The sequence below is a fragment of the Oncorhynchus keta genome, chromosome 25 (assembly GCF_023373465.1).
Source record: "Oncorhynchus keta strain PuntledgeMale-10-30-2019 chromosome 25, Oket_V2, whole genome shotgun sequence".
In the NCBI taxonomy this organism is placed as follows: Eukaryota; Metazoa; Chordata; class Actinopteri; order Salmoniformes; family Salmonidae; genus Oncorhynchus; species Oncorhynchus keta.
Window position 1 is genome coordinate 13,786,165 of NC_068445.1, and position 13,594 is coordinate 13,799,758.

Genomic DNA, 13,594 nt, shown 5'->3' on the forward strand with positions numbered 1-13,594 from the left:
AGAAAAGTTCAATTTAAATATGTAACTATAATTTGACACAAACAAAAGCGAGTTAGGGGGCGCGAGAACTTGCAGAAGGTTCATTCTTTCGATAGATGGCGTGCGCCGCACAATGTCTGTCAATCGAGTAAAGTGCAGATGCAACAAGGCGAGCAGCTGAGCATCGCTAATGACTTGAGGATGCTTGTGTTCGCAACTGTAGTTGACAGTGTCATGTGTCTCTTTTCGGCAGGTAGTGCAGGTTAATGAGACGCCAATGAAGTCTAAAGATGTATAGTTTTTTAAAGTAGCTACTAATGATCTACATTTTTTTCCATTAAAATAGGTGGCTACACATCGTATCTGGAATTTCGAAAATACGCATAGGATGATTATTTTCTTCAAAGGACCGAAATTAGGAAAGTAAATGTCAGTCAGAAAATATAGATGTGTTTATTGGCACGATACTTTAGATATATAAAACATTTGGTTGTTTCCACCCAAACATTTAACAACATTGTTGTTTGTTTGTCTACACTGGCCTTACGCTTATTCGTTTGCAACGTGACTGTTAATTATATATCTAAACCTGCACAATGCAAACGATACAACATTGATTAACATGGGCTCGACGCGCCGTCACGCGCAAAAGGTGCCAGAAATGAAGAGAACACATTTGCTGATGAGGGGAGCACCGTAGTAAGGATCTCGGATGGGCAGATGAAAACAAGTGGCAAAACCACTCTCTGTCAGAAATGGCCAAAAACACATCCCTATATTTCCGTATTGTAGAGGGCAGGAGCCTACCAGCCAAAGACGTGTGAGTATTTCGTAATTGTAATCAGGCAGCAATTACTACTATTTGCTTATTTATAGGCGTATCGTTGTGTGAAGTACACTTATAGGACGTACACTTGTTTGAAGTCAAGAATACCTTTGTTTTTACAGATTAGTGTATGTTAAAAATTAGTATATTTTACAGGTGTTCTCTAAGAAATGTATATCAATAAGTTCTTAAGCAAATAATAAGTGAAGAGATATCTGTAGGTTTCCTCTCCCACTGGGAACACGCTGGTTGAATCAACGTTGTTTCCACGTAATGTCATACGTTGAACCAACGTGGAACATATGTTGAAATGACCTGCACAGTGGGCTTCTACCTGAATTCCATCTGAATTCCATTTTATTTAAATATATATATTTAACTTTTTTTATTATTTTTTTTTATCTCTGAAGCTCTGGGACCAGTGACCCATATTGCATTGTAAAAGTGGACAATGAAGTTGTGGCCAGGTGAGTCCATCAAGTCCTATGCGTACTTGTTTTGTTTGCTACTTAATTGGACTATTTTATGATCATAAATGCTATTGATAAGTGGGCTATACTGCTACTTTAGAATTTCATGTGACAGCAAGTGGCATATGCTGCTGCCAAGAACATGAAAACTGATGTACATGAGGGGACAACTGTAAATGCAAAAATATTTATCAGTTCAAATTAAACTGTTGTATCCTGCATACACGTTGAATTCAAAACTGGATGAGAACAGGATGTATGATTAGGGAGTGGGTTAGGATGTGGTACAGTAGGATAGATGTGTGATTACTGATCACGACTGTGGTGTTCTTAGCTTGAGCCCCCCAAGCCCATGAGAACCTGCCTTTAGGACACCAGCAGGTAACCATGGTTCAGGCAGTGCATTGCCCTGTTTTTGGCTGTGTGTGTCTCCACACAAGCAATGGTGTAAGTTTGTGTTTGATATTCGGGGGTCGGGGTCAGTGGTTTCCGGTGTCAGTTCACCCCTCTAGGGTGTCCGAGGTCCTCCTGGTGTTAAAAAAGCTTTGAAATGGTTATTTCTGGTGAATTCTGAAGGGGAAATACATTCAAAAATGTCCTGATCATTTGGTCAATATACCCCAATAACAACAAACTCAGAAAGTCCACAACCTTTCTTTAACTACATTTAAAAAGTTAAAAGCCATTCTATTTGTGTACTCTTAACCACATGGTCTTCAATAACACATTGCTTATACCCAATTAACATCAAAGGAGTCAAGGCAATCTGAGTCGAGAAACATCTTCCTTGGTTACACAACTCAAATTCTCACCTGATGACTTGTTCGTCCTCTCCTTGCCTCAACATGGGTGGTGCTCTCTCACTCACTCTCTGTATTGCCTGTCTTTGAACCATCCCATAATCGTATAACCAAATACCATTATCATATGACAAAAATGGCTGGACTTAACAGTGATGGGGTTAGCTTATTAACATGAATTAGATTCTGCTTTTATTAGCAAAGTTATTAATTTATTGTCTGGCAATATGTATAGCTAGTTAGCTGACTATGTAGTACCAGTCTATTGAATTGTACAGTGTAGTTAGCTAGCTAGCTATACCTATTGCCAGACAGTAAATAAATAATAGTGAATAAAAGCATAATCTAATTCATGTTAATAAGCTAACATTTACTTACAGTCCTCTGCACTCCCCAAAAATCATTGTCCTGCACTTTTCTCCTCTTTGGCATTGTCACCTCCATTAAAATGGAACTGACAGCGTTTTAGCAACATTAAATCTTTTTAAAAATCTGTTCATATAAATCCCCAGGAAGAATGACAGAATTTTTGTTCTGACAAGCGAGCACTTAGATATGGTAATTTTCATAAATTCATAGAATGTTTGGGAATGACATATGCTCAGGCATTTGTGAAAAATCTATAGCAATATAGAGTGGGAAAACGGAAGAGCGATTGGACAATTAATAGACACTGCAGTAAATAAAACTAAATACAAACATGTTTTGTCCTGGACTCTATGCAGACTGGTGCGCCGTAGCCAATCAGAGCTACAGTAGACCTATATGCAAATAAGCCATTTGCCACATGGGCCTGCCATCATTTACTTTGAACTGGACTGTGTGTTTACAGGCAGTAGCAACAGCGAGACTTGATCATTAGAACACATTCGTCAAAAGCTACAAAACACACCTGAATGGATTTCTGCAAATACCTATGTAAATACCACGGGAGTCCTCTTACATTTAGGAACTTCACAGTAATATTGCAACCATGAACAGGTAGGCTCTTTCTCCCTCAGTTGCCTATGCACATCAACAACAAGATCAACAACTAATGCTAGCCAGAGTGAGATGAGCTAAAATCTAACGAGGGAACCCAGACCCTCTCAAACTTTTTCAGCCAGTCGGCTGTCAAAATTGCACAGATAAACGATGGGGAATAGTAGCCTGCTCTTCCTTTTGCAGCTTGCCTACCAATGCATGCTTGTCCCAATCCACTTTTTGACAACTGAATGGGATCTTGCTTGCCTGCCTGCCAAATACATTTGATTGACAACTAAGAGTTATGCTAACTGTGAATAAGTCAATATACATTTCTTGCTAGCTAACCAAATGATGCATGCATCCCTAGTTGTAGCCACTGAAAAATTATATGAGGGGAAAAGTCGGTCACTCATGCCACTCCTCCAATGACATCCTCCCAGCAGCTAGCTAGCTAACGTTAGGCTCTGTGTTTTTAGCTAGCTACATAAATAGATACGCTAGCTTATGGGTGTCAAACTCTATCAGTGCATGGGTCGTATTGAAAAAAAATATATAACGGATGTGAAACGGCTAGCAAGTTAGCGGTGGTGCGCGCTAAATAGCGTTTCAATCGGTGACGTCACTTGCTCTGAGACCTTGAAGTAGTGGTTCCCCTTGCTCTGCAAGGGCCGCAGCTTTTGTGGAGCGATGGGTAACGATGCTTCGTGGGTGACTTGTTGATGGGTGCAGAGGGTCCCTGGTTCGCGCCCGGGTATGGGCGAGGGGACGGTCTAAAGTTATACTGTTACACTGACATAGCCTATTTGTTTTTATTTAAAAAAAACTTGCAACTTGCGACCCAAACTGGCCATTGCTAAGTTTTTGAAAGAAATATGGTCCTTTATAATGTCCACTTAGGTACATAGGATACTGTATATAGCATTAACATGTTAAAACAAAATAAGCGATACATAATATTTATCCAGTCTTTGCTGCTATGCTTGCATATGTGCATAATATGCTGCGACCCTAATATACAAATATTTAATCATTCCAAATAACAAAAACGTAGCTATAGGTTGTTTTGCACTGCATGGATCACCGGTGCGGTTGAATGCACCATTGTTGTATGGTGCACGCAAAATGTCTTGTAGTTGTGTAGCCAGCCTAGGCTACTTCTCAAATGTTGCTGTAATATACCTACATGTTTCCCCTTTATTGTGTTTTGTTGCAGGTTTTGTTTTTTGGTATTCATTGTCAAGCTTTAAAAACTGAAGCCAGACTGCAACATTTTGTGTTAAGAAAGTGGATGAGTTCGGCGGTGTGTTGTTAGCATACTCCACCCAGATGGGGAACTTGCTCCTGTTGCTGGACTGGGTAGAGATGAAACAGTGGAGGAACTTCTCCAGCTCCTGTTGGCCTGTGCCGTTTGCCCATTCGACTGTGGGTGGAACCCAGAGGGGAGACTCACCGACTCCCCCAGCAGGGAGCAGAAGGTTTTACAATACCGTGCAGCAAACTGGGGCCCACAATCCAAGACAATGTCCTGGGGAAGTCCTTGTAGTCGAAAGACATGGTTAATCATGAGATCAGAGGTCTCCTTCGCTGAGGGCAACTTGGGTAAGGCAATGAAATGGGCTGCCTTGGAGAACCGATCAATGACCACCAGGATAGTGGTAAGCCCTTGGGATGGAGGTAACACTGTGATAAAGTTTCCGGACAGGTGGGACCAGGGCCAGCTGGGGATGGGCAGAGGTTGGCACAACCCAGCTGGTCGCTGTCGTGAGGACTTGACCTGGATGTGCAGTTAATTGAGAGGAGTGTCCTCATTGTAGTACTTGGGAATGGGCTGATTGCGGAACGTAAAGACTTTTTAGTGGGTACCCCGCCGGGGTCAGGTTCCTGGGTCTCGGTATGTCGGACCGTGGTCTCAATACTCCATATCCCAGAGGCCACAACGCGGGAGCTGGGGATGATGGGCTCGGAGTCTCTCTCCTTGTTAGAGACGGCGGGACAGGGAGTCTGCTTTCTGATTCTTGGATTCCAGTCGATAGGCTAGTGTGAAATCAAACCTGTTAAAAAACAGAGCCCACCTAGCCTGGCGAGCGTTCAATCTCTTGGCTTCTTGAATGGAGACCAAGTTCTTATAGTACGTCCAGATCACGAAGGATGAGGTGCCCCCTCCAACCAGTGTCTCCACCCCTCAAGGGCTCACTTAACTGCCAAGAGCTCCCGGTGCCTACATCTTAGTTGTGTTCCTCCTGGCGAGAACCGCTTGGAGAGAAAGGCGCATGCCTGCAGTTTCTTGTTCTCCTCGTTCCACTGTGAAAGGACCACCCCTGCTCTGGTGTCTGAGGTGTCCACCTCTGCCACAAAGGGAAGAGTAGGATCAGGATGAACGAGGATGTGTTCGGAGGTGAAATGTCCCTTGAGCTCCATGAATGCCCTGTCAGCCTCAGGAGTCCAGCAACTTGCAGGTTAGACTTGCGGGTTAGAACCGTGAGAGTCGCTGCCACCACAACAAAGTTGCGTAAGAACTGGCAAACCCGAGGAACCACTGGATCTGCTTGAGGGAGGTGGGACGGGGCCAGTCGGCGACCGCCTCTACGGGATCCATTTGGATTCCTGCGGTAGAGATAATGTGACCCAGGAAGGACACTTGGGATACATGGAACTCACACTTCTCTATCTTGACAGTTGACTCTGCAGGAGGTGTCTAAGGACTTGGCGGGCGTGCAGTATGTGTTCCGGAAGGGATTTGGAGAAGATCAGGATGTTGTAGAAGTAAACAAAGATGAACAGATTCAACATATCCCTAAGAGTGTCATTGACCAATGCTTGAAAGATCGCTGGTGACTTCAATAATCTGAAGGGGATGACTAAACACTCAGTGACCACTATGGGTGTTAAAGGCTAACTCCAAGGCGGTGGGACATAAGGGGTAGGGAGTAACAATTCTTTATCGTAATCCAGTTCAGCCCTCTAATCGATGCAAGGACGCAGGCCTCCATTCTTCTTACCCATGAAGAAGAAGCCTGCACCAGCTGGAGATATAGAGGGGTGAATGAAACCTGCCTCCAGCGACTCCCAGATGTAATTGTCCATGACCGCTGCTTCAGGGATTGAGAGGGAGTACAGACGACCCCAGGGAGGTGTGGAGCCGGGTAGGAGTTCTATGACGCAGTCGTCCATCGAGGCCTTGAATCTGCAGAGGGATGGGACATTTCACTCGGGGGATTTGTAATTCTCTTACAAAGTTTGATCAATCAAATGAACTGTGTCCCCGGATTACACGAAGGCTTGAATCTGGTGCTGACGGTTGTCCCAGTGGAGGGTTGCAGGTAGTGACAGACTGGGTAGCCGGTGTGTAACTTCACAGCTTGTCAGGGCCTCATCTTGTCCTGGCTCCCATCAGCTCTGGGCATGTAGCACGGAGATGGTCGAGACCTCCGCAGTAGAGGCATCAGCCTTCGCACATGCGCCTGTCAAGCTGCTGTGGGCTCAGACGTGTGTCCCCCATCTGAATGGGCTCCTCAATGATACTCCTTGGTGGGTTACAACATTTTTGATCTGGGCGATCTCTTCTGGGTCCATGTTTGGGCAGAAGCTTGCTGTGACGTGGTGAGGTTGGACCCAGGTGCAGAAAAAAGAACCGACAATGAATCGGTGGTTAAGGATAAACATAATACTTTACTAAGAAACGGTAGCCCCGGGATCACAGTACACTTGAAAAAACAACAAACTCTCAAACTCACTCAGGAAAGGAATGCACCTGGTAAACAATTCAAGCTTCAGCAAAGAGAAACAGAAAACAGACCTTGTTTTAAGGGGAAATCATAATGAGTAATAGAACACACCTGAGTGTCATAATTGTCTCTAAGATGGTCTCTGCGCCCTCTGGTGACAGCTGGAACCATGACAGAGATCATCCGTTCACCTACTCTGCGGTTGGAACCAAAATTTAAAATCTGGACTCATCAGACCAATGGACAGATTTCCACCAGTCTAATGTACATTGCTCATGTTTCTTGTCCCAAGCAAGTCTTTTCTTCTTGTTGGTTTCTTTGCAGCAATTCAACCATGAAGGCCTGATTCACGCAGTCTCCTCTGAACAGTTGATGTTAAGATGTGTCTGTTACTTGAACTCTGTGAATCATTTATCTGGGCTGCAATCTGATGTGCAGTTAACTCTAATGAAGTTATCCTGTGCAGCAGAGGTAACTCTGGGTCTTCCTTTCCTGTGGTGGTCCTCATGAGAGCCAGTTTCATCATAGCGATTGATGGTTTTTGCGGCTGCGCTTGAAGAAACTTCAAAAGTTCTTGACATTTTCCTGATTGACTGACATTCATGTCTTAAAGTAATGATGGACTGTGGTTTCTCTTTGCTTATTTGAGCTATTCTTGCCATAATATGGACTTGGTCTAATACCAAATAGGGCTGTCTTCTGTATACCACCCCTACCTTGTCACAACACAACTGATTGGCTCAAACGCATTGAGAAGGAAAGAAATTACACAAATAAATGTTTAACAAGGCACACCTGTTAATGGAAATGCATTCCAGGTGACTACTTCATGAAGCTGGTTGAGAGAATGCAAAGAGTGTGCAAAGCTGTCATCAAGGCAAACCTTTTTGGTTACTACATGATTCCATATGTGTTATTTCATAGTTTTGATGTCTTTACTGTTATTCTACAATGTAGAAAATAGTACAAATAAAGAAACACTTGAATGAGTAGGTGTGCCCAATCCTTTGACTGGTACTTTATATAATTAGCCTAAATCTCAAAGTGTAGCCTAGGTGATATGTCCACATCGATGCTGACATGAGGGGGGAACCATAGAATGTAGCCAAACTTTTAATTACATAAATATAGACTAAACGCCAGTCGTATTTGACAAATATAATGTAGTATAATTAACGTCTAAAGGCCTGATTCTGTTGACATAATCGAGGCACAGTTTGTTCAGAGAAAATGGTCAAAAGAGCGGAGAGAAAGGCACATCACCCACTTTGCAATCTGAGTGGAGGAAGTCAGCATTTCAAATCAATTTAACCATTAACTTAATCGTTTAATAACCTGGAGGTTTTATGGCATTTTATGAGGCATGTCTTATTTTGTTTCATATTAGCCTAGCCAAATCAGACCATAGAAATGTTTAGGGAATCATTTTATAAACTCTTCCTTATGCCATTGATACCAGCATTTCTATAATGTATTGGTTTGCAAATCAACTTTCTTTCATTGCCCAGCAGCCAAAGACATAATCGTGGTTATATTAGCAACCCATGGTAGTTGTTGCATCTTTAGATCTCCCCTCTCTCTCAATTCCAAACAGATATTTTCATCTCTGTCACATGAAACCGCTCGCATGTGTGGTGCCCTTTTTAGAACTGTGTGTTCCAGCTAATTGTCATTTTGGAACATTCGCTTGTATCCTATAGTGTGTGTGCGCATTGCTGCGCTTACCGAACAGCCGGCTGCCTCTGGGGACCTGCACAACAAAAAAGCATATTTGGCAGCGGGGGATACAGTCATAAAATTAGGAACTGAGTCTGTGGTGCAAAAGCACATAGCCAGTAGCTGCCATGGCGCTTTACCAGTGGGGACATTTTTACCAATCCATCAAACTAATCATGGTGTGTTTCTAATATTGCAAGTTATGCGCCTGCACACACGTCTACTCTGTGTATATACATTTCCCATATGTTTAATTTATTGTCATTTAAGGACTGTGTATGAGTCCCCTCTATAAGAACTGTTGGGTCGATTTGTCCTTATGTGGAACCACTAACGAGTTGGCTAATCAAGACTCCTGATACCTCTTTGTAAAATGAATGCAGACCAGATCCCAACGCACTGTTTCTACTTCCTGACAAACTGAAGTGTTTCAGGTTGATAAGATGCGTTTGTTTTGTCTTTTAATGTTGTTTGCTCTCCCATAATGAGATGAGTTGGAGGGTTGACTGACTGCAGAGATCTGCATCAGTCTCTGGCTGGCTCGTTGTCAGCATCATGGTGCTTTGACCCTGCTGTGGGCTAATGGTGTCTGGAAAAGCAGTGTCATTATAATAAAGGGATGCACATTACTGATGAAAATAGACCTTCCAGCTACCCATTGGCATAGAGGACATGATGCAGATGTCATTCCTCAATATCATGTCTAGACAGCACGTTTGCAATCTCCAGTTTATGGTTCGAGCATCTGCAGTAGTTAATGTTTCATAATGAAACGGTTGATTTAAGAATGATTGCATGTAGACTTGTATTTTGTTACACAATACACTACCTTTTGAAGTTATTGCATCATCATTCTGTCACTGTGTTTCATTACTTTCAACACATCACAACATTCCCCACACAACCCTCATTCTAAATGGTCATCTTTCATTGTTACTGACATCCATGACGACAGGGTATAATGTTCTAAATAAGAAATAAGGGCCATACAGTACTTTCTGAGGTTACTGTCACAATTATTTGCAACCTTTCCTTGCAGGACAGCCACAGTGTGGAAGAATCTTAACCCTTTCTGGGGAGAAGAATACACACTGCACCTCCCAACAGGGTTCCACTCGCTCTCCTTCTATGTCATGGATGAGGACACCATTGGGTAAGATGGTCTTCAACAGCTGTCAAAGATAATTCAGAGATTTGTTGTAGTGTGTCAACAAACTAGTTGATAATGGTGTATAAACAAGTTATATCTATATAACCTGTAAAGGTCTCAAAGTTTTGTAATGTAAGAGATGTTCATGATTGTATTTGCTTGTTTAGCAGAGGCTGTGATTTGAGAGTTTTGTTACCTAGACGGACTGGGTTAGGAGCCATGGATGTGTGTTTTGGAAAAACCTGCATGCTTTGAATAAACAAACACCAACACGCAGATGATACCGCAGATTGAAAAATGAAAGACAACTTCAGTATTTTCCTTCCTGTCCTGATCAACGGTCTCGTCAGTTTATGAATATATTTTAGCTGTTATATCAGGGAACTCTATAGGATATTAAGTTATTTTTTGAGAAATATCTTGTGAAGTTCTCTTCAGATTGGCTATCTTAATTTGGTCACTCTGTTGTCACAGATCATTTTCCTGTGTAGCAGGAAATGCAAATTGTGGTGTATTCAAGGTTTAAAGAGGCGTCTAAAGTTTGTAATTTCCACTTTAAAATTTCAGACTTGATTTGCCCCACTGTGAGAAGCAGGGTCAATTTTAGACAGCGTATCTGTATTTTCTATAATACGTTTTTATGAATATGGTATTGTGGTATTAAAATTCTCTATTTTTTGCCCTAGCCATGATGATGTCATTGGAAAGATATTGCTGAGCAAAGACGCCATCGGGGCCCAGGCTAAAGGTATACCTGATCACTATGCCACAATACTGTTGGTGTCTTTAAATGAAAGGTTGGCATCATCATGATGGGGAAAAACTACCAGCACAGTAACAATTCTAAATGCTTTTCATTGCTGCGGTTTATCTGTGGGTCTTCTCCTCTGCCTATGCCATGCTAAAGAGGGCAAGCCAAAAGAGGGTCACCAGAGAGGGGTTATTCCCACGACTCTGAGTAAGGCTCTGCCATGTAGGTCACTGTAATTGAGGAGCTGGGCCTTTTTTAGGTCCTCTTGCTGGGAAATATTGCCAGTGTACTCTCACTCATCCACTGGTTAATTTAGAGATGTATTTTCTGACTTATGCTTGTCTATTTGCTCACACGCTGTCCACCTCTTTTTTTTCTGATTTGTCTCTGAGCAACATGCTCTCATTTCATTGGACAGGCTACAGACCTGTACATAGTTAAATTTTTGCAGGATTGCTCTTTGAATCAGGGTTTACATCAACTCCAGGATCATTCATTGTACAGTGCAGTTGTCCTTTATGTCTGAAATGCTACTGTAGTCTGTGAGAATCAGCCAAAGCTTTTCAAACTGTCAGCCTGTGGCTTTCTTCACCACAGTACACCTGGCTCTCCTACAGTGGCTTTTAACTTGGGAATTAGTTCGAATTTCTAGCAATACGGTATATCCTTGCACTGCTTTTTCTTATCCATGGCAACTAGGTATAAAACCCTGAAGAAGAAAAACACGCAAGTGTGTTGGTTAGAAATATATTGTTACTTTGAATGTGTTTTATCGCTACATAAAACTAAATGTGAAACCTTTTCTGTTAGTTAGTGTCTGATACCAGTCCTCTCATGGTAACATTCTGCATTCATTCCTGTGATTCACTGCAACATGTTGCCACTGAGTCAACAACTCCTTCACAGGATCTTAGGAATTCTCTCCTCTTTTGGCTGTGAAACTGAAGTTACTGCCCTCGGCACATTGTATCTCAACCAGAAATGTCAGCAGCAGTGCCCATATTATTACACACAAAAGGATCCTCTTGTCTTTTGATATACTGTATCTTCAGAAAGTATTCATACCCGTTGACTTTTTAAACATTTTGTTGTGTTACAGCCTGAATTTAAAATGGATTAAATAGTTTTTTTGTCACTGGCCTACACACAATACCCTATAATGTTCAAGTGGAATTATGTTTTATTAATTCTTACAAATGAATTAAAATGAAAAGCTGAAATGTCTTGTATTCAACCACTTTTTTATGGTAAGCGTAAATATGTACAGAACAAAAGATTTGCTTAAGTCAATAATAAGTTGCATGGACTCACTCTGTGTGCAATAATAGGGTTTATGATCTTTGAATGACTACCTCACCTCTGTACCCCACACATACATTTATCTGTAAGGTCCCTCAGTCGAGCAGTGAATTTCAAACACAGATTCAACCACAAAGACCAGGGAGGTTATCCAATGCCTCGCCGAAGAAGGGCACCTATTGGTAGATGGATAGAAATAAAAAAGCATACATTGAATATCCCTTTGAGCATGATGAAGTTATTAATTACACTTTGGATGGTATATCAATACACCCAGTCACTACAAAGACGCAGGCATCCTTCCTAACTGAGTTGCGGGAGAGGAAGTAAACCGCTCAAGAATTTCACCATGAGGCTAATGGTGACTTTAAAACAGTTACAGAGTTTAATGGCTGTGATGGAGGATGGATCAACAACAAGTATTGTAGTTAATACAATACTAACCTAATTGACAGAGTGAAAATAAAGAAGCCCGTACAGAATAAAATGTTTCAAAACATGCATCCTGTTTGCAACAAGGCACTAAAGTAATATTGCAAAAAAAGTGTTATGTTTGGGGCAAATCCAATACAACACATTACTGAGTACTACTCTCCATATTTTCAAGCATAGTGGTGGCTACATCATGTTATGGGTATGCTTGTAATCGTTAAAGACTGGGGAGTTTTTCAGGATAAAAAAAAGAAACCGAATGGAGCTAAGCACAGGCAAAATCCTAGAGGAAAATCTGGTTCAGTCTGCTTTCCACCAGACACTGGGAGACAAATTCACCTTTCAGCATGACAGTAACCTAAAACACAAGGCCAAATCTACACTGGAGTTGCTAACCAAGAACACGGGGAATGGTCCTGAGTGACCGAGTTACAATTTTAAATCTACTTGAAAATATATGGCAAGACCTGAAAATGGTTGTCTAGCAAAGATCAACAACCAATTTGACAGAGCTTGAAGAATTTTGAAAAGAATAATGGGCAAATGTTGCACAATCCAGGTGTGGAAAGCTTTTTAGTGAAGGGTTCCCCAACGAATTTGGCCCGTTATTGTTGAATTTTCATTGTTGGACATAAAAAAAACTGTACAAACACCAGGAAATCAGCTCTAAGTGATTTTTATTTGTTCCCAAATATTTACACGCATAATAGAGAGACATTATCATATACAAATTTAAGCAAGATTTGAAATTATTATGTTTCAGTCAAATATTATATTTGTTTTTGGCTTCTTGCGGTCAATTTGCAGTCTACAAATTATTTGTCATTCTTGTTCTGGCCACCTGACCATTTGCTCAAGAAAAAAATAGGCCCTGTCTTCGAGACTTACCCAGAAAAACTTGCAGCTGTATCGCTGCCAAAGGTGCTTCCTCAAAGTCCTCAAAGTATTGACTTAACAGCTGCACCATTGAGAGCATCTTGACTCGCTGCATCACTGCTTGGAATGGCAACTATTTGGCATCCGACCGCAAGGTGCTACAGAGGGTAGTACATCAGTGGGGCCGAGCTCCCTGCCATCCAGGACCTCTATACCAGGCGGTGTCAGAGGAATGCCCTAAAAATTGTTAAACTCCAGCCACCCAAGTCATAGACTGTTCTCTCTGCTACCGCACGGCAAGCGGCATCGACTCACCAAGTCTGGGACTATCAGGACCCTGAACAGCTTCTATCCCCAAGCTATACGACTGCTAAAAAGTTTGTTAAATAGTTAACCAATAGCTACCCAGAATATCTGCATTGACCATATTTGCACTCATCTCTTTTGACTCATCACATACTCTGCTGTTACTGTTTATTCTATCCCTTTACCTTGTCACTTTATCCTTACCTATATGTACATATCTACCTCGTTTACCCCTTCACATTGACTCAGTACTGGTACCACGTGTATATGGCCAAGTTATCGTTACTCATTGTGTATT

At 41.8% G+C, this 13,594-nt stretch overlaps 1 protein-coding gene across 1 annotated transcript in view; it reads left to right on the forward strand.

Moving 5' to 3' along the window:
* Nucleotides 1-112: 112 nt before the first annotated feature.
* The window catches only part of LOC118358258 (rasGAP-activating-like protein 1), a 52,648-nt gene continuing 39,166 nt past the window's right edge, over nucleotides 113-13,594 (forward strand). Inside the window, exons 1-4 of the mRNA XM_035735860.2 lie at nucleotides 113-799; nucleotides 1,216-1,272; nucleotides 9,522-9,635; nucleotides 10,319-10,380. Of these exons, the coding sequence (XP_035591753.1) occupies nucleotides 735-799; nucleotides 1,216-1,272; nucleotides 9,522-9,635; nucleotides 10,319-10,380 (298 nt within the window). The 5' untranslated portion in view covers nucleotides 113-734. The remainder of the gene's footprint in view (nucleotides 800-1,215; nucleotides 1,273-9,521; nucleotides 9,636-10,318; nucleotides 10,381-13,594) is intronic.